Source organism: Sprattus sprattus (genome assembly GCF_963457725.1).
Source record: "Sprattus sprattus genome assembly, chromosome: 1".
Taxonomy (NCBI): Eukaryota; Metazoa; Chordata; class Actinopteri; order Clupeiformes; family Clupeidae; genus Sprattus; species Sprattus sprattus.
The window spans coordinates 51,341,072-51,368,571 of NC_137920.1; the positions used below are offsets into that span (position 1 = coordinate 51,341,072).

General features: G+C 47.6%; 1 protein-coding gene across 1 annotated transcript in view; it reads right to left on the minus strand.

Annotated features, from left to right (window-relative positions):
* The window catches only part of rnf43 (ring finger protein 43), a gene marked incomplete at its 5' end in the record, with an annotated part of 72,770 nt that overhangs the window by 16,304 nt on the left and 28,966 nt on the right, over window positions 1-27,500 (minus strand). The window contains 1 exon segment of the mRNA XM_080832923.1: window positions 9,853-9,975. Coding sequence (XP_080689049.1) covers window positions 9,853-9,975 — 123 coding nt within the window.

The window sequence follows — 27,500 nt, forward strand, 5'->3', positions numbered from 1 at the left end:
ATGGCAGAAGGTGCTCTGGACTGATGAGTCAAAATTAGAAATATTTGGCTGTAGAAGAAGGCAGTTTGTTTCGCCGAAGGGCTGGAGAGAGGTACAATAATGAGAGTCTGCAGGCAACAGTGAAGCATGGTGGAGGTTCCTTTCCAGTTTGGGGCTGCATTTCTGCAAGTGGAGTTGGAAATTTGGTCAGGATGAATGGTGTCCTCAATGCTGAGAAATACAGGCAGATACTAATCCATCATGAAATACCATCAGGGAGGCGTATGATTGGCACCAAATGTATTCTGCAGCAGGAACATAACCCCAAACATACAGCCAATGTCATTAACAACTATCTTCAGCTTAAAGAAGAACAGAAAGTCCTGCAAGTGATGGTATGACCCCCACAGAGCCCTGATCTCTACATCATCGAGTCTGTCTGGGTTTACATGAAGAGACAGAAGAATTTTAGGAAGCCTACATCCACAGAAGATCTGTGGTTAGTTCTTTAAGATGTTTGGAACAATTTACCAGCCGTGTTCCTTCAAAAACTGCGCAAGTGTATCTGGAAGAATTGATGCTATTTTGAAGGCAAAGGGTGGTCACACCAAATATTGATTTAATTTAGAATTTTCTTCTGTTCCTTCACTGCATTTTGTTAATTTATGAAGAATTGATGAAAATAAACTGTTAACACTTCCATTTTTGAAAGCATTCTTAGTTTACAGCATTTTTTCACACCAACTTTTGCACAGTACTGTACATCAAAATTAGATTTTTCCATTCACTGACACTGCTGTGGACCTGCAGCCACAGCAAAGGCTTTGAAAGGTGGAGCTCTGACTCACGCTTCATGGAGAATGAGACGTGATGGATTAAATCTGTTCCCCTGTACCCCTTACTGTCTGTTCCCATGTTCTTGAATTACGTACTTGAATGTAATGAGAGAAGGAAGTGATCGGAAAAACTGATTGATACAAATAGATCACTAACAAAGTTAACTAAAATATTTTAATTTTTAGAATATTTGATTTCTAGCTAGCAATAGGGTAATGATGTGTATTTAATATTTTTAAACTAAGTTTTTTTTTTTTTTTTTTTTTTTTTTTTTTTTGTGCGTTACCCTAAGGGGCTGGAGTCATTCCACAATGTTCTTCAGCACTCAAAGCTCCATATGCTTCATTACTACTGGTTCCCAACAGAGCTGTGCATGTGCAGCATATAGACTACACAGGTTAGACATCACCACCCATCTCTCTCTCCCCCCTCTCCCTCTCCCTCTATCCCTCCCTCTCTCTCAGATGTCAAAGGGAAAAAAACAGTGCAGATCTACTTGAACACTTTCCCTGCAGCTCTTTCAAAGGAATGCTAACAATGCTGGTGACATCTGCTCAGCCTTGACCTCTGACCCCCACAGGTTAGGAGGCGTTAGTCTTACAGCCAGCAGCACTCAAGGCGTGGCAGTAACGCCTCCTGAAGGTGCCTGGTCACACAAGAAGACGTTGACTTCTGTTACCCCCCCCCCCTTCCCTTCCGTCCACCTATTGTTTACATGACCTCTGACATTGGCAAGGCTGGATAAAGTTCATTACATCTGAATACAGTGGTCAATTAGATTCTAGTAAAGCTAAATGTGTAACATACACTACTGGAGTTCCGTTCACTGACGTAGCTTGCAAACTCGTAAACCTCTTCACCTTCGATAAATACGCTGCAACAGTTAGTGTGGCCTTATATTTCTTAAAGTCGGGAGGTCTGGAAGCCACAGCTGTGCATGAGTGAGGCGCATTCCTCCGTCACCTCACTACTGACATTCATCTGGGCTGGGGGAGGAGGCTCTGGCCCTGGCCAAGGACCTGTGGAAGTGGCCCCTGCTCCCCCAGGCCTGCCTCCCCCTTCCATCACTGCACAAAGCTTGATTCCATCCATCACTGGCACATCTCTCTCCGTTGTCACACACCTGCAGCACTGAATAGGCAGATTACAGTCACCGGGGAGAAGTGAAGGAGAAAAAAAGAAAAAAAAAGGAAAAAATCTGATGGGAAATGTTTACTTTTTCATTTTTCTTAACCCCCTCACCGCCACCCCTCCCCTTTTCCCTTTTGCGTCCCCATCTAAAGACATGGCTGCTCAAAACTGCAGAGCTGAGAAACACATCGCGGAGCCTTTGTTTTTGCAGGGAGTGTGTTTAGCACAAAGAAAGGAATGTGCCCCACCGCCACCACCCTCACCGCAATGAGAGACGAACCTGAGGCATTCAGCACATTGTTGTGGCCCTACAATGCGGTCGCACTGAAAAGGTGATTTGTGAAAAGCGGAGCTGAGCTGGGCCTGTGCCTGGCTAATCCTCTGGTGGTGGAGCCTCTGAGGTACGGTGAGACAGCCTGGTGCCAGGGTCAGGCTTTGATACCAGCCCGCACCAGGTCACCACGTCTCTCTCTCTCTCTTATCTCTTATTCTTTCTTTCGGTTGGTGTCCACATGACCCTCCGGTGAACTTGGCTGCAAGGCTTCTTCTCATGTCTACTTGACACCTCTGAAGCTTGAATGGGGCGCTCGTATTAAGAAGAAGAAAAAGACAGGGGAATGAAGTAACAGGAAATGGTCTGCAACTATTGGTCCCCCCCCCCCCCCCCCTCTCTGTGAAGCCATCATGAGAGGGGTGGGCTGGAACTTCAGAAGGCTGCAATTAAGTAAACAAATGAAAATATGCCACCTTTAGAGATGTGTTTGTGTGTGTGTGTGTTTGTATGTATGAGAGAGAGAGTGTGTGTGTGCGCGTTTGTGTGCCTGAGACTTGGAGAGGTGCTTCTCAGAGCTCAGTGGAGGGCTATTGTGTGTTTGGGCAATTAAGCCAGACGGCCTCCGTTCACTCCCAAAGCCCTGCTCCTCTGGGATCCTCGGCGCCCGATCACTGAGGACTTTTCTGGGATTCATTTGGTGAAGGTGGGGGGCCATGAAGAGGCAGGACCAGTCGAGGGAAAGATACAAGAAATCTACAAAAAATGTCGCACACACCCTTCCTGTGCAGTTTATCCGCTTAGCTGTGATCTCCTGGTCAATATCATACACACATGCATGCACACACTCTCACGGACACACATGCACATATGCGCACACGCACGCACGCGCGCACATACACATACACACACACACACACACACACACACACACACACACACACACACACACACACACACACACACACACACGTCCAGGTCCAGTTACGCTGCATCAGAAAATGTGCACTTAAAACTTAAAACAGTCTACAACAAGGCCTTCTGGCAGTCCTGTCATTTAGATCTTGAATGGTCATGCTCAAGATATAAATTGTTTTGAGGTCATAGCATCATATTTTTACAATGCCTGGATGCTAAATACAAATTGCTGGTGACAAAATGACTACCATGTTGCCTCTCTGCGCCCCTGGAGCCAAGTGTGTGGCTACCATACGATCCATGCACTGGAGTGACAGTCCCTTTGCCGGAGAGCCACTCCAGCCAGCCTGCCAGTGGCAGCAACGGGAGACCAAACTTTCTTAGCAACGGGAGACTAAACTGTCTTAGGAGACAAATGAAAAGCTTGCTTTGGTATTGGTGGTAGGGCACAAAAGCATGAGCTTGAAGGCCTCACAAACAGACCAGCAGGCAGGCAGGCAGGCAGAGAGGCAGACAGACAGGCAGACAGACAGGCGGAGAGGCAGACAGGCAGACAGACAGGCAGACAGACAGACAGGCAGGCAGAGAGGCAGACAGACAGACAGACAGGCAGACAGACAAACAGAGACACCCTGGGAACTGCAGCTGAAGGACCAGTGTGGCGTTTAGGCTTCATCAGCACAGCCTGACCCAAAACTAGAGCCTACGGCAAAACATAACAGAGCATTGAGGATTCACTGTGGCAAACAAGAGTCACAGCGATGAAAGAGAGAGAGAGAAAGAGAGAGAAAGAGAAAGAGAGAGAGAGAAATAGAGAGAGTAAGAAAAAGAAAGGAAGACAGAAAGAAAGAAAGAAAGAAAGAAAGAAAGAAAGGCTCTATTGACAGCACTGTCATCAGAGGGATGGATGGGAGTGTGAAGTGGCTTTATGTTCATTCATTGCAGTGTGGGGGCGCAGGGCTGGAGCCTTGTGTTTGGTGTGGACGGTTGAAGCAGCATGAGAAGGAGAAGGCTCCTGCATGACAGCCCAAAGAACAGCTGCGGAAGCCAGAGGCTGCTGAGGCCAGAGGCTGCTGAGGCCAGAGGCTGCTGAGGCCAGAGGCTGCAGAGACCAGAGGCTGCTGAGGCCAGAGGCTACTGAGGCCAGAGGCCAGAGGCTGCTGAGCACGGAACTGCCAAGGTGGTCTTCCCTGAATTGCAGTGAGATGGAGTGAATATACTCCACAAAATGGAGAAAGAGAAAAAGAAAGAGGAGATGTGGAGAAAGAGAAAAAGAGGAAGAGTGTTTCGGAGACCTACAGTATTCATGGTTTCCATCCCACTTCTCATGAGGGTTCCAGAGGGGGCTTATAGAGCATGCGTTGCCTTCAGCGCTCGCACTGGGAACAAGACACATAACACGCTCCATCAGCAAGCATAACAGATCCAGAAAACACATGCCACAGCAAACACCCGGGGGGGAAGAGAGCCTGTTTGCATGTGTGTGTGTGTGTGTGTGTGTGTGTGTGTGTCTGTGTCTGTGTGTGACTGTGTCTGTGTGTGTCTGTGTCTGTGTGTGACTGTATCTGTGTGTGTGTGTGTGTGTGTGTGTGTGTGTGTGTGTGTGTGTGTGTGTGTGTGTGTGTGTGTGTGTGTGTGTGTGTGCGTCTCCGCATCATCGGGTCAGGCAGGGCCGGATCCACACCAGAGATGGAAAAGGAGGCCCACAGTATTGGGGGGGGGGGGGGGGGGGGGGGGGTGGAAGGGGAGTATTTGAGCATCACATGAAGTCACATTACAGTCAAAGCAGCGACGCAGCCACTTCACCGTGGAGACACGAACTCATGTTCTGTTCACTAAAGCAAGAGGACACTTGTTTTTCCTCGCAGACAGACAGACTTTGCTAAAACAAAGATGGGGGAAGGAAAAAAAACGAGAGGAAGGAAAGCAGCTTTTTAATCTTTTGTCGTTACAGAGGAATAAAGTCTTTTTAGGCCTTTACAGGGTCTTCTCTTTTTTTGGTGTTGTTTTGAGCATGCTTCAAAGGTTTTAAAAGGGAACTCAAGGTGCATAAAAGTTATCTGGCAAAAACTCAGAGAGGAAGAGAGCGAGAATGAGGACAGCAGGGAAAAGCATTGCACAGCACAGCAGAGCACTGCAGAGGAAAGAAGAGGAGAGCAGAGGGGAAAGGAGAGGAGAGGAGAGGAGAGCAGAGGAAAGAGGAGGAGAGCAGAGAGGAGCAGAGGAGAGCAGAGAGGAGCAGAGCAGAGGAGAGATGAGCAGAGAGGAGAGGAGAGGAGAGGAGAGCAGAGCAGAGAGGAGAGGAGCAGAGAAGAGAGGAGCAGAGAGGAGAGGAGCAGAGAGGAGAGCAGAGAGGAGAGGAGAGGAGAGGAGAGCAGAGCAGAGCAGAGCAGAGAGGAGAGGAGCAGAGCAGAGAGGAGCAGAGCAGAGAGGAGCAGAGCAGAGAGGAGCAGAGAGGAGCAGAGCAGAGAGGAGCAGAGAGGAGAGGAGAGGAGTAGAGAGGAGCAAGAGCAGAGAGGAGCAGAGCAGAGAGGAGCAAAGCAGAGCAGAGCAGAGCCGGAGGTGGTGGTCCAGGGGGCAAAAACCTCTCAGAAACCCCACTAGAATGTCCGGTCACTTCCAACAACACAGCAGTCAGTGGTACCTTTTGAAGGATACTGTCTGGACACAGTACTGTCAGATGCTTTGGCTAACAAGAGGCTGAAATAACGGTTTGTGTGGTGTTGTAGGAGAGCATTCCGGATAGCTCATTGAAAAATGACCATTTTTATGCGTATGCTGTTTTTTACATTTGCCCTCCAAGCCTCTTCGCTGAGGCCATTTTCCAGATGTTCTTCGGCCCTTGCTGCTGAAACGCCTCCAACAACATTTGGACTCAAAAACAGGTAGACATATTTCCAGTGTCACTAACTCACATCAGAGACCAGAAAAAAGGCGAGCCGCACAGGAGTTATTCACGGTCAACACTGCAACCATACCTACTGGTGCACACACACACACACACACACACAGACACACAGACATACACACACACACACACACACACTACGATGCAGCACAGATAGACACACACACACACACACACTACCATGCAGCACAGACACACACACACACACACACACACACACACACACACACACTACCATGCAGCACAGACAGACAGACAGACACACACACACACACTAAAAAACAGGTTCTACAGAGGCCAGATTTATTCGTGGATTTTCCCTTTTCTAACACTTCCTGTGACTACTCCGCTACTCTTCCGATGCCTTCCTCAGCGCACAGGCAGATCAATGGACACGCGCACATAGACACACACACACACACACACACACACACACACACACACACACACACACACACACACAGCTGCCTTTGGGTATATCCTCCACTTGTCCTCCGCCCCTAAACAAGAAGTCACTGTATTCAAAATCTGTAAAACATCAAAGAACAGCTTGAAATGCTAATAAACACAAATATACACACACAAAGATCACTTGCAGTTCACACACACACAGACACACACACACACACACACACACACACACACACACACACACACACACACACACACACAAACACACACAAAGTCCTTGCATATTTTTCACTTTCCTTTGTCCATGTTCATTTCAAAAGCAAACAGGATTATGGAGAGGCCAACGTTGCCTTTTATCTAGAAAGGGGAGCATCAATAAGGACCATACTGTAAGGAAGCCAACAAGCTGAGACACGGGTCAAACCTCCCCGATCATTCTTCCAGCTCTGAGCCATGTTTTCACAAAGAGACATGCCCTGCAATTCTTTTCAGGCAAGTAGAAAAATAGAGCTTTTGTGGATTAACGGTTTGCTAGAGGACACTGGCATGGCTGCCTTTCAAAGCCAGCTGCTATAATTACAACACAGACTCAACCATGCACTTATCTTTTGTCTCCTAAAAAATTGAACATCCTATTGATTCCATCTCGATCGATTCAGATTTAAGAGATGTTTGTGCTTGGAGTTGGAGTCACGAGAGACGAGGCTCAAAGAGGCTTTGGAGTAAATATTTGGGACTCGTCCTCATTCCAGTCTGGTTCTGGGACGAGCGGCGGGAGTTGCGGAGTCTCTGATGCCAGGGCGAGTGTCTGAGGAGGATCAGCTGAGGCGCCAGGCTGACATCGTCACCAGGCCACCGAAAGCAGCTCTCAGCCGGGGAATGCCAAGATGGCTGAGGCTCTGACGGTTTTAATATCCGAGCGAGCAAACGTTAGGGTCATCTCTTCTAAGTGATAAAGTCTACGGTACAAGGCTACAAGTCGAGGAATGTTTGAAATGAACCCCAGCAGATGTATATCCCTTCACTTCCTTTGACTGTTTATATCTTTGCAGTAAACAAATGGATGCACACAAGACATCTCTAGTCAGACCAGAATCTCTATAAAAAAAACAGGTCAGACTGAGATCATGAAAGGGATGGCCAGAACGTCGTCAATGAGAAGTCGCCATGGCGTTGAAACATGTTTTGGCTCATCTAGTCATGTTCGATCATGCAATGGTAGCTTAACAGCGCTGACAGGGACAGACCAAGTGATGAAGCATCATGGGCAGACAAGCTGTAAGAAACAAGAGATTCGAGAAAAACTGTCAATTCAAAGAAGTTCAGTGTAGTCCTGCCGTCGTCTAACAGCTAGCTTTAAGGGGATCCAAATGTTTCCCCTCAGAGCTGGACCCCTCTCGGAGATTGTATGGGACACAGGCTGATTGTAATTAAATGTTTTTGTGTCGTGAGGCCAGAGGCCTCCGAAGCCCTTCAAATCCCTGGGGAGGGAAATAAAGCAACCCGGCAGACCACAAATCAGTAGGAATCCAGTGTGTCCTTGGGATGAGCGAATATGTAAGGGATAGGAACCCATCATGGAAAACCAAAACTCAAACAAAGGAAACTTTATACGCCACGGCGGCAAGCTGTATTTTGTTTAGTGGCTGGGGCTATTCTGAGCCGGGGCAAAGCCTCTGTGGTCGTCCATTTATCTATAGGTTTCAGATGGACGCTGCGATAAAGCAGGACTCGCCCGGGTACGGCACAGCAAACACAGAGCAAGACTCGCCCGGGGGACGGCACAGCAAACACAGCGGTCAAATAAGAAGCAGATGAACCTGAGACACAGTTTAAGAAGCCTGCGAGACATCTGCATGCATTGTTTTGCACTGGTGCCTAAAGTGAGCTCCTTTGCAGTACAAGGCTCATTTGGTCTGTAGTGATTCCACCTTCCCCTTGTTGAGTGCAGCTCACACTCAACAAAGCGAGAGCCAACATTCCCATGGCACACACATGCAGAAACTTCATTAAAAAAGGGCAGATTAGCCAGAGACCACAACTACATTGTGTTGCTTTTAATGTCTCAGGCTTGTTTACAGTTAACCTGGGCCTCCGCACAAACATTTCCAGTCCTTCTAGTACCTGAAGCCGCTTGCCCAGTATGGGAGTTGGATTCTGCGAATGCCTTTTGTCTTGGCCAGACACCGTCTCTTAGCCTTGTCAACACGTGAGGTCTTGGACAAATTCTGCCTTCATACTGCAAATGACACACACACGGTGAACTTTTCCCCTCCGAGCTCAGCCAGACACTTCCGGCCAGTCGTAGTCATACTAGAACACAGCATTAGTGCAGGCTGGTCATAAATATACAGCACATTTGCATGACCTCAGAATGGCACCTCTTGAGCTGACCTTTCAACTTTTTTTTTTTTAGTGCTGCTGTTATTTGAAACAGAAGACAACAGAAACAGCAGCTGGCCGGTTCCCTCTCTTCCTCTCCCCGTTCTCTGGCCAGGATGACTCAAGTGACAGCTGTCTCACAGATCTCTCACATCCAGCGCCAAGAAACACCCCCCTCCCACACACACACACACCCCACCCCCCTGGAACCATCTCCCACTGCAGGAAAACTTCTACCCTGCCAGAGGCGCACACTGGAGCTGACCTTGGCCTGCCTTCCAAGGGCCCCACCCCCCCAGGCCCCTGGCCAGCACTCGAGCTGTCCTGCTCCCTCCCCCACCTCCACACAGAGCCACGCTGGATGCCAGAGCCATGGCCCAAAACCCACTCTGGACCGGGCCGGTGAAGGCCTCTCAACACCGGGGGCACCCTTTGACCAACTCTACAAGCTTTCAGTCTTTATGCTATTGCCAGTGCTCCTCCAGGACAGAGATCATGAGAGAGAGAGCGAGAGCGAGAGAGAGAGAGAGAGAGAGAGAGAAAGAGAGAGAGAGAGAGAGAGAGAGAGAGAGAGAGAGAGAGACGGGCAGGCAGGCAGCCAGGCAGACAGAGAGAGAGAGAGACGGGCAGGCAGGCAGCCAGGCAGACAGGGAGACAGGCAGACAGACAGACAGACAGGCAGGCAGAGAGGCAGACAGACAGGCAGACAGACAGGCGGAGAGGCAGACAGACAGGGAGACAGGCAGGCAGAGAGGCAGACAGACAGACAGACAGGCAGACAGACAGACAGAGACACCCTGGGAACTGCAGCTGAAGGACCAGTGTGGCGTTTAGGCTTCATCAGCACAGCCTGACCCAAAACTAGAGCCTACGGCAAAACATAACAGAGCATTGAGGATTCACTGTGGCAAACAAGAGTCACAGCGATGAAAGAGAGAGAGAGAGAGAGAGAGAGAGAGAGAGAGAGAGAGAGAAAGAGAGAGAGAGAGAGAGCTGTATTAACCCTGAGCATTACCTTCTCCAGCAGTGGCATGCACTGGGGCACCTTGCGCTCGGGGCTCTCGAGCTTGACGATGCTGATGAAGCTGCTCTCCTGACGCTCATCTTCACTGGTGTTGCACAGGGACAGCGGGTGGGACTGCAGAGAGAGAGAGACAGACAGGTTAGGAGTCAGACATCACCATCCCTAATGCCTATGTTGAATGTTAGCAGTGGTAGAACTACATATGATCCACACAGAGATGTTGTCAAAACAACCTTTTAGGGATATTTCAAACACACACATTATATTGACTTAAAGATAGCATTGCATTGGATGAAAACCCTAGACCGGATTCAGTTGTGAGTGAATGGTGTGGGTGTTGTTGTGTGTACACATGCAAATGGTGTGTGTGTGTGTGTGTGTGTTTGTGTGACAGAACTCCCATCCCTCTGATGTCTCCTGTGAGATACCCGTCCCTTCCTGAACATGTGGGTGCAGATTTGACTAATAGGCACCTTATCAAAGATGAACAAGTGAAAAAACCTCCTCACTCCCTCTTATTTCCTATAACGCTGACAGGAGCTTAAGACCTCTTTCTCTCTTATTCTCTCTCTCTCTCACACACACACACACACACACACACACACACACACACACATACACACACACACACCGAAAAGATGATGTGAAGCCTCAAACACAAAGCGAGGGTTGAACTCCACAAAGAACAAATACTGTGGCCAAAATATTTTCCTCAAGACAGGAAACCCCCTTTCCATAAACCAGAACCAGAAGTGGGTAAAGACTTTTTCAGACAAGATCAAGTGTCTATGCTGCCATGCCATGCTGGTACAAGGTACCATAAGTTTCTTCCCAGTTTCAAAGCTGATGTGATTCCCCCCTCTCGTACTCTCCCAGAATGCTCTAGGGTGGTGTCATCGGTGAAATGTCCGCCGGCTCCCAGGTTAGCACGGACTCCCCCCCTCCTGATGTCAGGCAACGGAAATCCCACAGTTAAGAAGGACCGAGGGGCAGGTGATGTCATTGGCTGGGGACGCTGATGTCAGAAGCCACGCAGGGCCTGAGGCACATCCATCAGATGGGTGCGGCAGAGGGGAGAGGATAGAAGGGGGGCTGGCCGTTGGAAATGAGGGACGAATGGCAAATACAGAATGACAACTACCGCCACAGGATGGCCCTGGGTAGTCCATCAGAGTCTGGGGGGGGGGCGGGGGCAGGTTGGTAGCTGATGAGGTGTGTGTAATATATTTTTTAAATATTTCTTTTAAACATTCAACCGAAAAATTAGCAAAGTACCTTTTTTCTTGACCAATAATGGGCCAGTTCATATGGACAGAGGAACTCCAGACTATCTCTGAAATGGAGCCGGGAGATCGGCCACTGCTCAGCCATGCCTCGTCTACATATGACAAGTGTGCGAGCAGAGCTGCTTAGGGCTGGTACTCTGTTTTATGTCTCTCCTGTGACCACAGTGCACTGAAGTCTCACAACCAAGAGAGAATGTACTGCAGTACATTCACTCACAAACAGACACACACTTTAGGACATTCTGTAGTGTCTCTTCCAGTATAGTTCGCTACAGGTGCTGTATTCCAGTTTGCATAAAACCTGGGCTTTTATAAATGTTCATCATCCTTTAATTTGTCAATTTAGTTTTGACAGCAGATACATCTTTGTCATGCCTCATCAAATGTATGGTTTAGATTTGTAGTGAGACCATGGGCCGTGTTCCTCAAGGCCTCTTCACTCTTAGTCTGAGGCGATTTCACAAATGTCATCTGGTTAACATGGAGTCTGCAATCATTTTAGACTTTAGATTTTAGAATTTGTTTCGCAACTGAACATAAAGGCCCTTATCCAAGTACCGCCTATTTTAATGAGTGACTCATTGCAATCTAAGCACAATGCGCTAAACCTAGGCTGATTTAAAGCTGCTATTTACTGATTATACATGTATTGACTTCAGACCAACAAAGACGTTTTTGTTTAGAAATTCTACCAAAACTAATCATTATCTTTTTTTTCCCTCTGTGTGCCAACCTAAGTATATGCCAACCCCACTTACAATCAAGAGACAGGGAACATTGTCCATAATCCCTCATTTGTATTTTCGTCTCCGAAAGTGAGGGGCGAGATGGCTGGGGACTAAAATAAACCATGCGGGTAGACTGTACTGACCCGAAAAGAACCATCTTCATTTGGCTTTTCAGGGGTGGAGGGAAACTTCAAGGCCTGGGAACCAAAATCACTGAGTCTCCGTTTTCACAGGGAGCAGAAACCGCAGCGCTCCCCTCCCTCCTTGTCAATGTTGACAATGGTCAATCTACTGTCTATATCCGTTAAGTCTCGCCGAGCGACGTCTCTCTCTCTTTCTCTTTCTGTCTATCCCTCTTTCTATCTCTATCTCGCGATGAAAGGCATTCCTCTCAGCTCAATCACAGTTGGCCCCCAAAAATACTCAAAGGCAAAGAATCTCGCAACCCCGAAAACAAACAGAGGAGCCGTAAGCAGGGAAAATAAAGAGTGGCTGTGGTGAGAAGTCAATCTTTTTTTCCTCCTGTGTGCCCTGTGGGTCTCCTTTCTTCATGTGCCAACAGTGGCAGAGGGCTGCTTTCTTGTTCATCTGCTGCCAGGAGGGCGCTCAGGCCCGGCGGTTATGTCAGTGTGCGTTAGAGGCAACCAAAGGCAGTGTGTGTGTGTGTGTGTGTGTGTGTGTGTGTGACAGTGTGCGTTAGAGGCAACCAAAGGCAGTCTGCGTCTCTGATCGCTCCCTACCCTTCAATTTAAATCCACTCATGTTGCAAGGCAGTTTTTTTTTTTAAAGCATGCATATACGCATGATGACAATTTTTTTGAGAAAGAGAGCAAGGGAGCGAGGGAGAGAGTTTGTGAGAGAGATAGATAGAGAAAGAGGAGGGGGAAGAGAAAGAACAACTGAAATGAAGCTTCTAGCAGGGAGGTGAAGGTACTTGAGCAGGCCCACCTGCAGCAGAGATGAATGGAGGGGCCTGGAGAGTGAACCGACGAGGGAGAGGATCAAGCTCTTTCAAAAGGCCCTCCAAGGAATTTGATTCACCCAAATCCCCCTGTCCCTACAGCTAGAAAACACTCATCCTCCCCTCCCTCCTTCCCTTCCAGCAACAACAAAAATATTTGGCCGGTGACCCAGCCTGTGTTCCAACCCAGTTTCCAGTGGAGACATCAACATCCCCCCCCCCCCCACACACACACACACACAGGGATCCAAACAAGCAGCTCAGCCGATCCGGCCAGACGGCTCAATCAGATACACACCTGTGAGTCCCACTCAGGAAACAGTCTGTGTTAGCTTAGCTTGGGTCTGTGTGTGTGTGTGTGTGTGTGTGTGTGTGTGTGTTTCTGTGTGTGTGTGTGTGTGTGTGTGTGTGTGTGAAAACAAACCTCCAAAAAGAACATGTACTGTACATAAAACAAAATAAATACTAAATAATAAAGTAATGTATGTGTGTATGAGTTAAATTACATATAACATCAAATACTACAGTTTGTGCATTTTACTTGGGAACTTTGTCCATGTAAACATATGAAGAGAGGGAGAAAGTTGGAGGGTGAGAGAGAGAGGGAGAGGGAGAGAGAGAGAGAGAGAGGGAGAGAGAGAGAGAGAGAGAGAGAGAGAGAGAGAGAGAGAGAAAGCCATAAAGAATGAGAAACAAAATGAGAGGGGGCATTTGGGCTCAAAATGAGGCTTCCGATGACGTAGGTTGTGTGACACTGCAAAATGCAGTGGAGCTTTTGGGTCCTTCTTCTCTTTTATTATCGGTCATAAATGGTCTGTGCAATAATATGGACCTTTCCATGCTAAATCCTTCGGCCAGCATCTGGTAAATTCGTGCTCCCCGCCACAATAGAATTACAATAGTCTTGCCTTCCAATGATTCTGCCTTAATTTACTTAGCAGAAGACCACATGCAAAATAACTTCCAGATCTGGAGGCAACAACAACCCCAGCGTTATCCCTACTACAAGAGCCTGACGTTGAGGAAATGGTTCAGGGTCACCTGAGTTTTGGGCCGTATCAGCTAGCACACATCCACTGTAAACGGTAACCTCAGTCGTGTGTTTAACATCCACGCGACCCCCAGCCTGCCTGGGAGGGACAGAGAGGAACACAAGGAGGTTTGCCCGTGAAGCTAAGCTGGAACTGCTGTGCGAGTGCGCAGTGTTTAAGCCTCAGCTCCATCGCATGCAAGCACTAGGCCCTACGGGGCAGAAACCCAACCCGCCTCTCAGTGGAGGGGTGCGGCGGGTTGTTGCGAGGAGGGGGGGGATGGGTGGTGGGCACTAGGAGGAGAGCTGTGACAGTAAAAAGCTGGGGATCCATGAGCTGGGAGGTCCTTTGGTTCGTAAAAAACTGCTTTTCCAGCAGACAGGTACCTTTTCTTCAAAAGGCCTGTCCTACTGTTACCTCTACATATGTGCAATGAAAATAATCGTATTTGCAGTCTCTTCCTGACAGTTACATGCAGAGATCCCATCCAGGTAGGTCTATACCCTAGTGCATGTGAGTTACTAAAGCAGAGGGTCGTCATTCAGACGCGGCCGCAGAGAAGCGGTGCTCTTCAGACGGATAAAATGGATTCAGAATGAGAGGAATACTGCTGGGGTCGCGCCGCAGCCCTTTCTACACTGGATCACAGCCCCCCTCAGACACTGCCCTCTCGCCCCCTTCACAGCTTCCCTCAGTCACAGGCCCTGTCTGCTTTCAGACGGGGAGCCGCTTCCTGGAAAATTAAGAGGCCGCCGACAAATAGAAAACTGAAAAAAAAGAAAAGAAAGCGTGCAACGTGCAATGGGGGAACAAGAGGAATAACCCACTTCAGTCCTGTCAAAACACCAGTTCCTCCCCAGTGTGTCTGCGCTGCCAGAGCCAGGCCAGGGTCACGGGAGACAGTCATGCACACAGTGACTGCAGTGAAATGACATTAGAGCATCGGGCTGCTGTGCCAAGAAGATGTGCTCTATGTGTCTGCCCTTCACGGAGCTCCAAAGAGACATCCCCTCACAGTCAACGTGTCTACTGATGCATGGAGAGGGCCAAGGATGCCAACTCTCTGTGACTCGTCACCAGATACAAGCTGTCAAGTCCCTGCAAACAGAACCAAGTGTGCTTCAGGGGTGGTGGGGGTGTTGCTGCAGGGGTGGTGGGGGTGTTGTAGGATGGAGTGAGCCACAAGGACCTGGCCATTTCCAGAGGCCTACTCAAATCAGCCACTTTCCCTGTGTGAGCTTAAGAAAACTCTTGTTAATTTCAAAACAGTCCTAATCTTATGGGGGGCACTGTGGCGCAAGCAGTAGCCCCGACCATATACAGGCTTGAACGCCCACGGGGACACGGGTACGAATCCGACCCGCTGTCATTTCACGTTCCCACTCCCCACCTCTTCTCTCCACCTAATTTCCTGTCCTAACTTTGACTGTCTGATTAAAAGCAAAAAGCCCAAAAATAAATCTTAAAAAAATTAATTAAAAAAAAAAACAGTCCTAATCTTGTCTCACTGAGCCTCTCTGCCCCTTCAGTCCCGGGTAGATGCACGGTGGCACTGAGCTCCGCTGTGGTTGTGTGCTGTTTGGGGAAAATCATGGACCAAGGTGCTGCTTCAGCTAGTGACCAGCAGGGGGAGCAGTGTCCCTGGTGACACACAGCCACACACACACGCACACACAACCACACACGCACGCACACACAGACAGACACACACACACACACACACACACACACACACACACACACACACACACACACACACACACACACACTGAGCGGCTGCAGGGGAGGCTGGACAGGGCCTGGGACAGAGCTCTGGAGGCCGGGACACGCATTACTGCACCACTGACCTGCTACCGTCCCCAAGAGGGAGAAAGTGGGACGGCTCGCAAACACACACTCCAGGGAAATGCACAAATATGGAGCGGTGGGGGGGCATACCGACGCAGGCACAAAGACAGGCCTGAAAGATACCCTCACAGACACGGAAGAGTGTCAGGGGCAAAAACAAACAGAAGCAGACGCTAGGCGAGGCAAACGAGGAGAACGACCAAAGACGGAGCGTGCATAAACACTCACGCGGACACGCGTACACACACACTTAAAAAATAAATAAAAAGCCACATGCAAGTAAGGCGTGCTGTTCTCAAACCAGATGTCGTATTGCAGCAACACTCCCGAATATCTCCCAGGGAAAACACACAATAACACTGGCCACACACCTATCTGAAGTGCAGACCTTTGAGGGAGCCAACAAAAGCAACACTGTGTTTCAGTTTCACAAACAAGGATAGCTCAGAGAATGAGGGCAGAGAGAGAGAGAGAGAGAGAGAGAGAGAGAAAGAGGAGGGTTTCTTCCTCAAGTCAGGTCAGAAGAATTTGTGTTGTCTGTATTGAACAAGTTTTTGCTAATTTTTTGTGACTTCTCAAGGACAGGAGGAGAGAAGGGAGCGAGAAAGGAGCAGGAGGAGAGGAAGGAGAGAAGGGAGAGAGAGGAAGGAGCAGTGGCGGATTACGACCCCCTTCAAACATGATACGATCACAGCACCTTTGACCCAGGAAGCAGAAGTGAAAGGAATGAGCGAGCGAGTGAATGAGTCGTTTGTATATTCCCACAGACAAAAGTCAGCGCTGTTTGTGGGGGCCGGACAAAAGGAGGGCTGCCCATTGCCATGGCGACGGTTCAGCTGTGCGTTTTGTGTGGCCGCCGGTCTTCATTCTTTCCACTGTACCAGTAAACCCACCTCCGAAAAAGAGCACAATGTGTATCAAAGCCCCATGTACACACACACACACACCCACCCACACCCACACCCAAGCACACACACACACAAGCACACACACACACTCCCCTCAGGCCCACACTATCCATTTCAAAGGCTCGGGTGAAGATAAACATAGTGCTTCCCTTCCAACACCAGTAAGAGGCTCTCTAGCCCCAGCAATTGTTAGTGTTTGAAAGATCCCTCTTTCCTAGTAACAAGGGCCATGTACACAGACTCCCTTTAACTTCCTGCGCCCGTCATTACCGCCATCAGGCGCAGTCTTCTCCACTGCACCAATAGTAAGTCATGTCCGCACGGTTTGAAATGCTCAGACATGTTTGAAATGTATGAGTCTTAGAGCAAACATTTCTCTCTTGTTCTTAAGGTTCGGAGAGAGAGCTTTGGGCCTTTGACGTATGGCGTGGGAGAGGGGTGCTAAACATGACTCATGGCTTCCTCCTCCTCCTCCTCCTCCTCCACCTTCTCTCGTTCAGGAAGTTCTGATGGGATCCCTGCTAAGCCTCATCTCGAGGGGTAGGGAGGAAGGGCTGTTTTTGGTCAAGCTGGTTTCCGAGCAGAGGTCAAACAAGGGAGCTGACAGCCAGCCAAAAGGTAGCAAAGTCCCAGGCCCAAAAGGCTAAGATGGCGAATGAGAGAAGGAGAATGGTAGATGCATACCGCTAACACAACCCCTCATTTTTAGCTTGGTAGTAGAAGTAGTAGTAGTAGTAGTAGCAGCGGCAGCAGTACTTTTAATGTACTTTTGATCATCATTATTTATGCCGTTTTCCTTATTATTTCATTATTTGGTCATGTAGAAATGCTTTGAACACGTCGTATGTCCAGCTGTAGCATGTTTAACACACATCTGATACACGTGAGTTTGTCAGATATAACAGATGTACAGGATCACTGGAGAGGGAGAGAGAGGGAGAGAGAGGGGTGGAGAGAGAGAGAGAGTGAGAGTGAGAGAAAGAACGGAGTGAGGGATGAAGGAGTGCATTTAGGGAGAGACATATGGAAAGGGTTGTGAAGGGTGGATCAGAGAGGGCCTCTGCTCTGTAACCAGCCCTGCCTGCTTCTCTGCCCATTCATTTACTATCCTGCTCCTGCTCCTGCTCTGACTCCAGCACGCTGCTGCCACCTCTCCTCTCCTCTCCTCTCCTCTTCTTGTCTCCTCAACCCAGAGCCACCACATCCGATCATCTCACGTCACTTTAGTCCTACAACCTGGCCACTGTCATTAGAAACGTCAAACTATAAAACAAAGTCCCTAACCAATACTGCCACACTAGTGAGAGCAAACAGAAAAAGTCCCCAGAAAAATAGTCCCTCAGTTTATATGAAAAAGAAAGTCCCCTGAGTAAAAATAAAGTGTCGTGCCCTCTGGTTGTTCTGCAGGAGGAGGCAGGGCAGATGACTCCACTGCCAGCCGCCGGGACTTCCAGCATGTGTGGTTTTAACGAGAGACAGGTGTCTCTTTTTATGCCTGTCCATATAAAATAGAAATGATGGTGCTGCCGAGTGAGCTTTTAATATGGTTCCCCTTCTGCAGGATAAGGCACAGTATTTTACAGCAGTCAGCCCAGTGCGCTCCACTCCTCTCCTACACTCCCGACAGCCAACACCTCACTTCTCATCCCCTCCAGATCAAAGGGCAAGATTGCATATGAGCTGAAACGTCCCTCCTTTTTCACCCCCCTTCCCTTCCCCTCCACCTCTCTCTTCCTCTCTCCCTATGCATCTTGTCATTTCAGTCATTCTCACACACACACACACACACACAGTCCTACTCAGTCGTTCTCTTACACACATACACAGTCCTAACACTCAATCATTCTCTCTCACACACACACACACACACACACACACACACACACACACAGTGTTAACACTCAGAGTCATTCTCACACACACACATACACACACACACACACACACACAGTGTTAACACTCAGAGTCATTCTCACACACACAAACACACACACACACACACACACACACACACGCACACACGCACACTCATGCTGTGCAGTGCACTCCTAAAGAGGAATGAAACTGTGCACCAGCCAGAATCCAGCATGCAACCAGTGGAATTTCTCCCCCCCCCCCCCCCCTTTTCATGGGACTTGTCTTTCTCAGGCAGTGGAGGAGGCCTTCAGACCGGCACAAAGGGGACGGCTGGAGTTTTGCCACCTGAGCCGCACGTCAGATCTCCTATCTCCCTCCTCCACTGTCCGACCCCAGCGCTGCCCAGGCGCCAAACAGCCCTTAACCCACAATGCAGCGTTTATCTCCATCTGATACCTGTATTGATCACACACACAGCCATGTTAAATGAGGTTATACGAGACGGCTTGAGAAAACCCACACCCCAAGACTGACATTTGAAAGGGACCAGGAAACATCAGACTGTTTTTAAAAGAAGGGGCCGAGCGAGGGAATGGAAAAAAAAGACTAAAAACAGAAGAACTTTCAAATGCAATGTAGCATTAAGAACCAGGACTTGAACTGGGGAGGCATTTAGGGGCAATTAGGCCAGTTTGGAAGTGCACTCAATAACTCATAGTTACACACTGTAATATGAATTGTGGTGATTCACAGTATATGCCAGGGGAAAATCCCCAGCATAGATGGTGACGAAGCTGTGTGTTTATGTGTGTGTCTGCATGTGTGTGTGTGTGCATGTGTATGTGTGTATGCCACTGAGAGAGAGAGGGGGAGGGGGAGAGAGAGAGAGAGAGAGAGAGAGAGAGGGAAAGAGAGAGAGAGAGTGCGGGTGAGTAAGTGAGTGTGTGTGAGGGGGGAGCCTAATTGAAGAAGGGAGTAGTTTTGCGGGCGAGAAACACATCAAACCACGCTGTAATGCTGACGTCCCTCTCCACAAATGAGCTTGTTCTCTCCCGCTGGGTGAGTCATGCCTGCGACAGAGCAAGCGCCCGCCGTGGGGAGTCTCTGGCCCAACCCCGTAATCAGCCAGCCAGCCAGCCAGCCAGCCAGCCAGCCAGCCCTCCGCATGGCCAAGCCCCCGGTGGGGAGAGACGGAGAGTTGGAGTCATGGGATCCACTCCCAACACTGTCCACAGCAGCGCCAGATGAACGCCTCCCCCTGAACCCCCCAGTCTTTATTGTCGAGTCCTTGCCAAAGTGTAAACATGACCAAGTCACACAAACAACCTCCATGACGACACGCCGTTAAATCTCCCGACATCTGCCAGCGACCTCAAGAGACCGAATCAATAATAAAAACGAGGGGGAGCAGCTAAATGAGATCACAAAATACCCATCTTTTTAAACCGATGCCAAATGGATAGCGCTTAGATTCTACATAGCATGCTCTCACTGTAGACAGGCGCTGAATAGAGGAGTCAGTCTGTAGGTGATGCTTTACATGACTCCAATGAGGCCCCTCATGGCGCACAGCGCTCACTGGACCTTCAGACAGACAGACAGACAGACAACTCCAGCAAAACATCATCCCGCAGTAGAATATGACCAGAACGTGTTGTGTCATGCCATATGTCATTAACACGTGGAGTGGTGTTGTTGTGTTAGAGTAGGGAAACTCAAACATACTAAACTGTTCAATAAGGCATGGACTGATGTTGTGAGAGGGGACACTAACATCAAGTTCAAAGCTGATGTTTGATGCTGAACCAAAGGACTCCAGTGGACCCATTTGGAATCCGTCCTGTAGAAAACCAAATCAGGTTCTAAAACCTCCCATCCAAACCCATATTGGAGGGCTAGAACATGCTGATCAGCATTGGGCTCCAGCCTATGATGTGGTATGCAAGATAGATGATGTCACATATCACTACTTAGCACTAGATCTCAAAATGGATGGGTGGTTGCTTGAGGCGAAAGGGGGAGAGTCTGGACATTTGAGGGCCAGCCATTGGCTATCCTCGGCCAGCTGTACAGTCTGCCGCCACTGAAAGAGACAGAGGGAAGAAGAGGAAGAGAAGCTTTAGGAGGGAGAGGAGTAGAGACAGAGAGAGAGAGAGATGAGATGAAGGGAGTGGGGGGGTTATCGCCAAAGCCTTCGGCACACAGCCAGGAGCGCGGAGCAGCTCTCGGAATACCATGGAAAAAAGCGAGGCAGGAATGCAGGCTCCTGGGAGCAGTGTAAACAGTCCCGGCCGGGAGAATGCTGCCACACGGCTTTGAAGTCACTGATCCCCCTTCTCTCCGCACCCTCCACTCACTCCACACCCCCCTCCACCACCACCCAATCTTTCTTATCGCCATGGTGATCAGCCAGATTGGGGTGGGGTAAGGGGGGGGGGAGAGAGTGTGTGCTGTGGGGAGGGACAACACCGGACAGCGGCAGAAAATAAATTATCTTTCTCAGTCTTGAAGATTATGCCGGATTGGAGATTTGTTGAAAAAAGAAAAAAAGAGTGTCTGATGGTTTATCTCACCCAGGCCTCCACAACCTGACCTGAAGTTTTTTGGCGGAGCATGAATGCACACACACACACACACACACACACACACACACACACACACACACAAAGGGAACATAAACGCAACATGAAAGCAGAGTTGCATCTAACTCCCCCAACCCAGTTACCATTATCTTGCCTGATAAACTTCACTGTAGCAGGTGGATATAGGGGTACCAATTTGTTAGTTTATCACAAAACCATAACAATGCATCAAGGCATTTAGCAATCCTCTCTTCTCTCTCATAGAAACCCTGGAGCTGAAGCCCAGTGGCGGAGCCAGGATTGTATTTTTGGGCAGGCCTCTGCGAAAGGGAGTGGGCACAACTCTAACTCAACGTTAATCACAGTGTATTACAGCTGAACTGAAGGCCGTCTTCGGTTAGACCACCACACAGCATGAGTGTGGTAGACTCAATAATCAGGACAGTTAAATCTTCTGTTCTTTGTTTTCACTGAAAAGGAATTTATAGAAAAACAAAGTTTACAGCAAAAAACACAGTGCCTCTATCCTTCATGCATACTTTTCTAATCGGAGGTAAAACAAACGGCCTGCTCTCACAACAACTGAATGCACAAAATCGTAACAACAGGCACAATAGCCTACAAGCAGGTTTACATCACTGGAACTATGTGTTCAACATTTTAAGGAATCTCCCACAGCAACAACAATCAGTGTAAGGGCAGACCAACCTCCTTATAGGGCCACATAAAACTTATTTGCCATGATGGGCAAGCAAAATAACTCATTAGTCTACCTGTGCCTTCAGGACGTGTGGCAAAATTCAAAGTTCTCTCTCAGGTTTCAATTTAATTATCTCGAGAACGACTTAAGCTAAAGTTTTTAAATTTGGTATACTTCCACTTGGTGACATTCTTTGGAACATTTTGTCCATAGGGGGTACTGAAACTGACAAACGGTATCAATATCTCTTTTAGTGTACAGAGACACAATCACAAAGTATATCTATAGTACAACAATTTTTAGAAACCGGCGGGTCATTCCTATCTAGTGCAGTTTCAGAAAATAGCCCTATATACGTATATATATATATGTACACCCTATAATGCCTGTTGTATCATATTTGCTACATGAGTTTTTGAGACGTCATTATAAACAATATTTTCCAGAAAAATCTGTTGTATGCGTTGACACGTCTTCTGCCCTCTGGTGGATTATCCGTGCACTGTAGGTGAACTGTTGGCAGTAGTGGGCCTTTAAACGCTATATACAAAATGGCTGCCTTCATGTAGTAACTCAAAAGTATTTGGCAGGGGCAATTTTGAAAAAGTTACTTTAAGAATAATATTTATATTGTTACTAATATGTCACTCTAATGTACTGTATTAAAGCAAATTTTAATTGCTTCATACATCATACTTTATTTTATAGAATCTTGTCTTTGTATTGCAATTCATGATGCTTACAGATCTCATACACCAAACCTGGTATATGGACTTAGAATCCATTCCTGAGGTGCCGCAAAAATGTTCAATTGACTACTGGGTGGCACTGTAATAAGCACTTTTTTTTTTTGCCTACGACAAAGAACCAATCCAAATGAAATATATCAAAAAAATTCAAACAATAGTTGTTTTTGTTTAAATTGGTCAAAGGATCCAATAATCTCAAAATGAGATGCATCAGTCTTTACAGGCTTAAATAACACACGCACATATAATTATATATTATTCTGTCTTTTTATATATTTTTCAATAATATTGTTATTTCCTAGTCTACCACTAACACAGCACTATGCAGGACATCTAGTTAAAATACAAATTGAGAAAAGTTGTATTGATTTCAAACTGTTTGTGATAATATTAATTTAAAAAAATCCTATATTTTATTGAATAATTACATGATGCATTGTAACTCGGTGGGCCTAGCATCACAGTAGTTGGGACAAGGCCAGTTATGCCTGTCCGTTGGCTATGCCCCTGCTGAAGCTTGCTGAGGACAGTAGGTCTGTGAAGTCAAGCTATGGAGTCATCTGCCCTCGCAATGTCCCCGAGCCCCTTCTCAGAGCACTTCAATCTGGGCTTTCAACATCTTTGTTCCAGGCAGGCTAGTGATATCAGGGTAAGAATGTGTCCACTGTCCAAAGCAGACTGGCAGGCACCGGTGGCCAGCCCGGCCGTTTGAGGGAGCCAAGGAATCCGGCAAGGAAGACAGGTAAACACTATTCCCTTAGGAGAACTTTAGATTGAGAGTGTGTGCAACTATATGTTGGGGTATGTGTGTGTGTGTGTGTGTGTGTGTGAGTGAGAGTAAGCAAGCGAGCGTGTCTGGTTGAGTCATCAGACACACAAACACACACACAAACTCAGACGATTCCAATTTTTCCAGCAAGATTTAATTGATCCCCGGATTAAAGGCTGCTCAAACACCCAGACAGATGAATTGCCTTAAAAACAGTCATTATCTGAAATTATGGAAGACTTTTAGACAGCAGACAAAAGGCAAATGACTACAGCAACAAGACACCCAGGTAATTACCCTTCAGAACACAGGACAATAGCCGACTAAACAGTGTTCTACATAAACATCCCCTGACCACACTCAGACATGTTGAATCTATCAGCTGAAGCTATACTATGGTCAAACTCTACACATCATCATAGGCAGCAATGATCTTCATGAACATAACCTTCAACCCAACATGGCTGGGTCTGAATGTGAACATATTTTTCTGACACACAGACACAGACACAGACACAGACACAGACACACACACACACACACACACACACAGACAGCAGCTGCCCGACTGGAGACACACCAAGTCCAAGAGGGCTTCCTTTTTCACAGGCTGGTGCCACCCCAAACGGAGCGGAGTCAGAGCGCCTCAGACTGCCAAGAAGACAGCCTCAAATTGATACAAAAAAGAAGACATAAAAAGAATGTTTGCCATGAGAAAGAAAGTAAGAAAGAAAGAAAGCAATAAGAAAGAAAGGACGGAAGGAAGGAATGGAAAGAGAGAAACCTTTGAGGCACAAGGGAAACCCATTGGGTCCAAAATACCCCCTTTGAGCACACAAGGAACAAAATGGCATTTATTTCAACATCATTCCTCTTTAAAGTGTATTTTTGACATAATTACAGAAGGGGAGATGTCTTGAGTCACCCTGGAGGCCTACGCACACTGCCTCCCACAACAAAACACCACAAGACCAACACTCCCTCCATTTTCTGAAAAAATCCGGCCTTTTCCTTGCTCTCTACTTCTGCAAACGATCGAGACTAAGCAAAGAACGAAAGCGCCTGTAAATAGACGTCAGTGGACTCTGTCAGAGTAACACACCCTTGATACTATGGAGCGACAATTTAATTGGTGGCTTTGGTGACACTAGTTGAACTCAACAGCCGCTTTGTTTACCAGTGACTGTTTTTTCCATACGGTGAGATTTATGTAACGGGCAGCCCAGACAAGTCCTGTCTGGTCCATTAGCATTGATGAGCGCACTCGATAAAGACACACCGTAAAAGTCCCTCCAAGCCTAGACAGTCCCAGGGTAAAGGGGGAAATAATCCTGTTTTATGTAGACAGGAATCCTGGCAGGGACGTTAGACTTCTCAACATAGACCGTCCCAGACAGATTCTTGTGTTTTGACCTTTTCTGGCAGATGTTCTACGTAAACAGTTTTGGCATCCTCGTGTCCTTTGATGCCTCTCCGACAAGGGCCAAAAAAAGAACATAAAACAAGTTTAGTTTCGGACAGAAACTGGCATTTTATTTTTTTGTCCCCTCGCTTTTTAACACAAATATATTGCAAAACCAGTCCAGGCACACTTCCAAGGGCCTCCTTAAGTCATTTCCTGCTGGTATATTTATTTCAATCACGGCTCTTCAAAGAGCGTCTCTCTGCTCAGCGCCGCTTGCTTTTCCGTCCTCGGTTGCCACATTCTCTGAAATGTCACCACCTCACCCAATGCACAGATTTATTACACCACTGCATTTTTTTTTCTGCTATTCCATCCTAAGCTCATTGAAATGAACATTTTCTTTAGTACCGGAACAGTTTCATTTTATACCCAGATTACTTGACTTATTTTTTTCTCATGGCTTAGGATTCCGACCATAATAATAAGTCTTAATGTTCAACTCATTTCAAGTCAATCTTTTACTTCGAGTAGTTAATAAATACAAACAAAATAAACGTTAGCATTTACCACAGACAGGCTTGACTCTATGGCCCAAACCTGTTGGGCCACAATTACGTTAACACGAGGCCACGGTTAACCTCTATTAAGGTTACACCAAGTCACCTTGCGGAGACTGCCCTGGGTATGTGCACCTTCGCGGTGTGTACGTTTCTCTGGAAACTCTGTGGAATAGGATGTCCTTTATGCAGGGGCTTCTGCGCCTGCAACCTGGCCACTGGTTTAGTTGGGCTACCTCCAGACATGTAATCTAAGAGTCTGTGTGATGCTTAGTTAGCTCCACTCCGCTGACTCATTGCGGTGTAATGTAGTGTAACTGCAACAGCAAAATCAGTGGAAATGAGCAGAGGAGTGTTGGCTGAAGGTGCACACCCTTTTCCATAAGGCTCCAGTGAGCTAAATTAAACACTAGCTGCTACCTGACTACTGGCTAGTGAATGTGATCCCCGGCAGAGTAACAATAGCACCTAGCCGTGTGGCAGAGGCAGAGGCAGCCTGAGGCTGTAGAGAGGACTCTCCTGAGGTGACCTTTGACCCGACTCTGAATCCTTCCCCCTGACAAAGACAGATCAGCCCAGCCACCCTAATAGCAGCAGCAGGATGAATCTTAGATCCTGAAACTGAAGCCTCTCTTGGCATGCAAGGTGTCAGTCACATGGCTGACAGAGGAGTTTCACTTCCTCTGTGACGGACAAACTGCTTCTGACTGAGCCTCCAGGTGACAGGGACGATGCATGTGTGTAAGTGTGTGTGTGTGTGTGTGTGTGTGTGTGTGTGGAGGTCATAGACAGGCCTGTGTGTTGAGGTCAAGGGACAAAAGGCTAACCTCATGTGGCTGAAAGTAAAGCAATACTGCAGTAGAATATGGACACTATGGACTCAAATGTCACTGCTTTGTGTTTGCAAGTGTGTGTGTGTGTATGTGTGTGTGTGTGTGTGTGTGTGTGTGTGAGAGGGAGGGAAAGAGAGAAATAGAGTACAAATATTACATGGAACACCTATGTCTCCTGATATAGCACTCAAAGAGGAGCAGGTTTCTACTACTCGTGATATATGGACGAAACCATACATTCTTTACATGGTGAGTTGCCTTCAGTCTTATAAAGCACAGACATGAGGTCTGCCTGTAATCCTGTAAGGCAGAAAACAACTGCTTTTATCCGAGCCAGGAAGCTGTTCCATAAGGACTGCTACCCGGGGAAGAATCGGATCTTAACAGCTTTTATGATATGAAGCACTTTTTTAACATGGGGTCAGGACAAAGAGAAGGGTAAGAAGAAAAAAAAGCTCCCACCTCCATTTTAAAGTCTGAATCTTTGTAGGCATGCCAGGACACAGCCTCACTCTAGTGCATACACACCTGCACACGGCAGGAAAGGAGACCTCTCAGATCAGTGGAACTTCACAGTCAAACCGCAGTAAATAACCGCAAAAACATTAAACTGCTGGCAGTGAAATGGCGACTATTTAGGGGAAACACAGCATTCTTTCCCCACGTCCTCCTTGAGCACTGCCACGTGGGTGGGCCACAAATCAAATGCAGCTTTACAAACACGTCCACTACGGGAAGCAGGCCACCAATCAAAAAATAGCTTCAGTCACCGTTTAGGAAAAGAAGCCATCTTTAGAGTCACACAAACCAAAAAGATCAAATCCTACATAGTCTCCGTAAAGGAAGGTACAGTATTAATGACGACGAATTACCGCGCAATAATTCCAAGTCTTATTTGAAAAATGATTGTGTGCATGCTTTTGGGTTTTATTTCTTTCAGATAGCACCCTTGATTGAAGGTTTTGGCTGTTTTGAACTGCCGTGGTTCCCCTTCACTGGTGTTCTGATTGCTGGGCTCTCCAAATGCTGAAGGTGTAAAGAGTCTCTTGCTCAAGCACTTGACAGGAAGCCGACGCTTGTCCACCTTGACCTGCCCCTTGCACACACACGCCTGCCACAGAAGTGGAACATGACATACGCTCTTGATGAAACCACACAAAGCAATGAACACCAAATCACTGGGGAGAGAGAGTTCTTGAACAGAATCAATCGTTTGCCAGAGAGAGCATCACACAGTTTTAGGATGGAGAGAGAGAAGGAGAGAGAGACAGGGAGAGAAAGACAGAGAGAGAGTGAGAGAGAAGAAGAAGACAGAGACAGAGAGAGAGAGAGAAAGAGAAAGAGAGAGAAAGAAAGAAAGAAAGAAAGAAAGAAAGAAAGAGAGAGAGAGAGAGAGAGAGAGAGAGAGAGAGAGAGAGAGAGAGA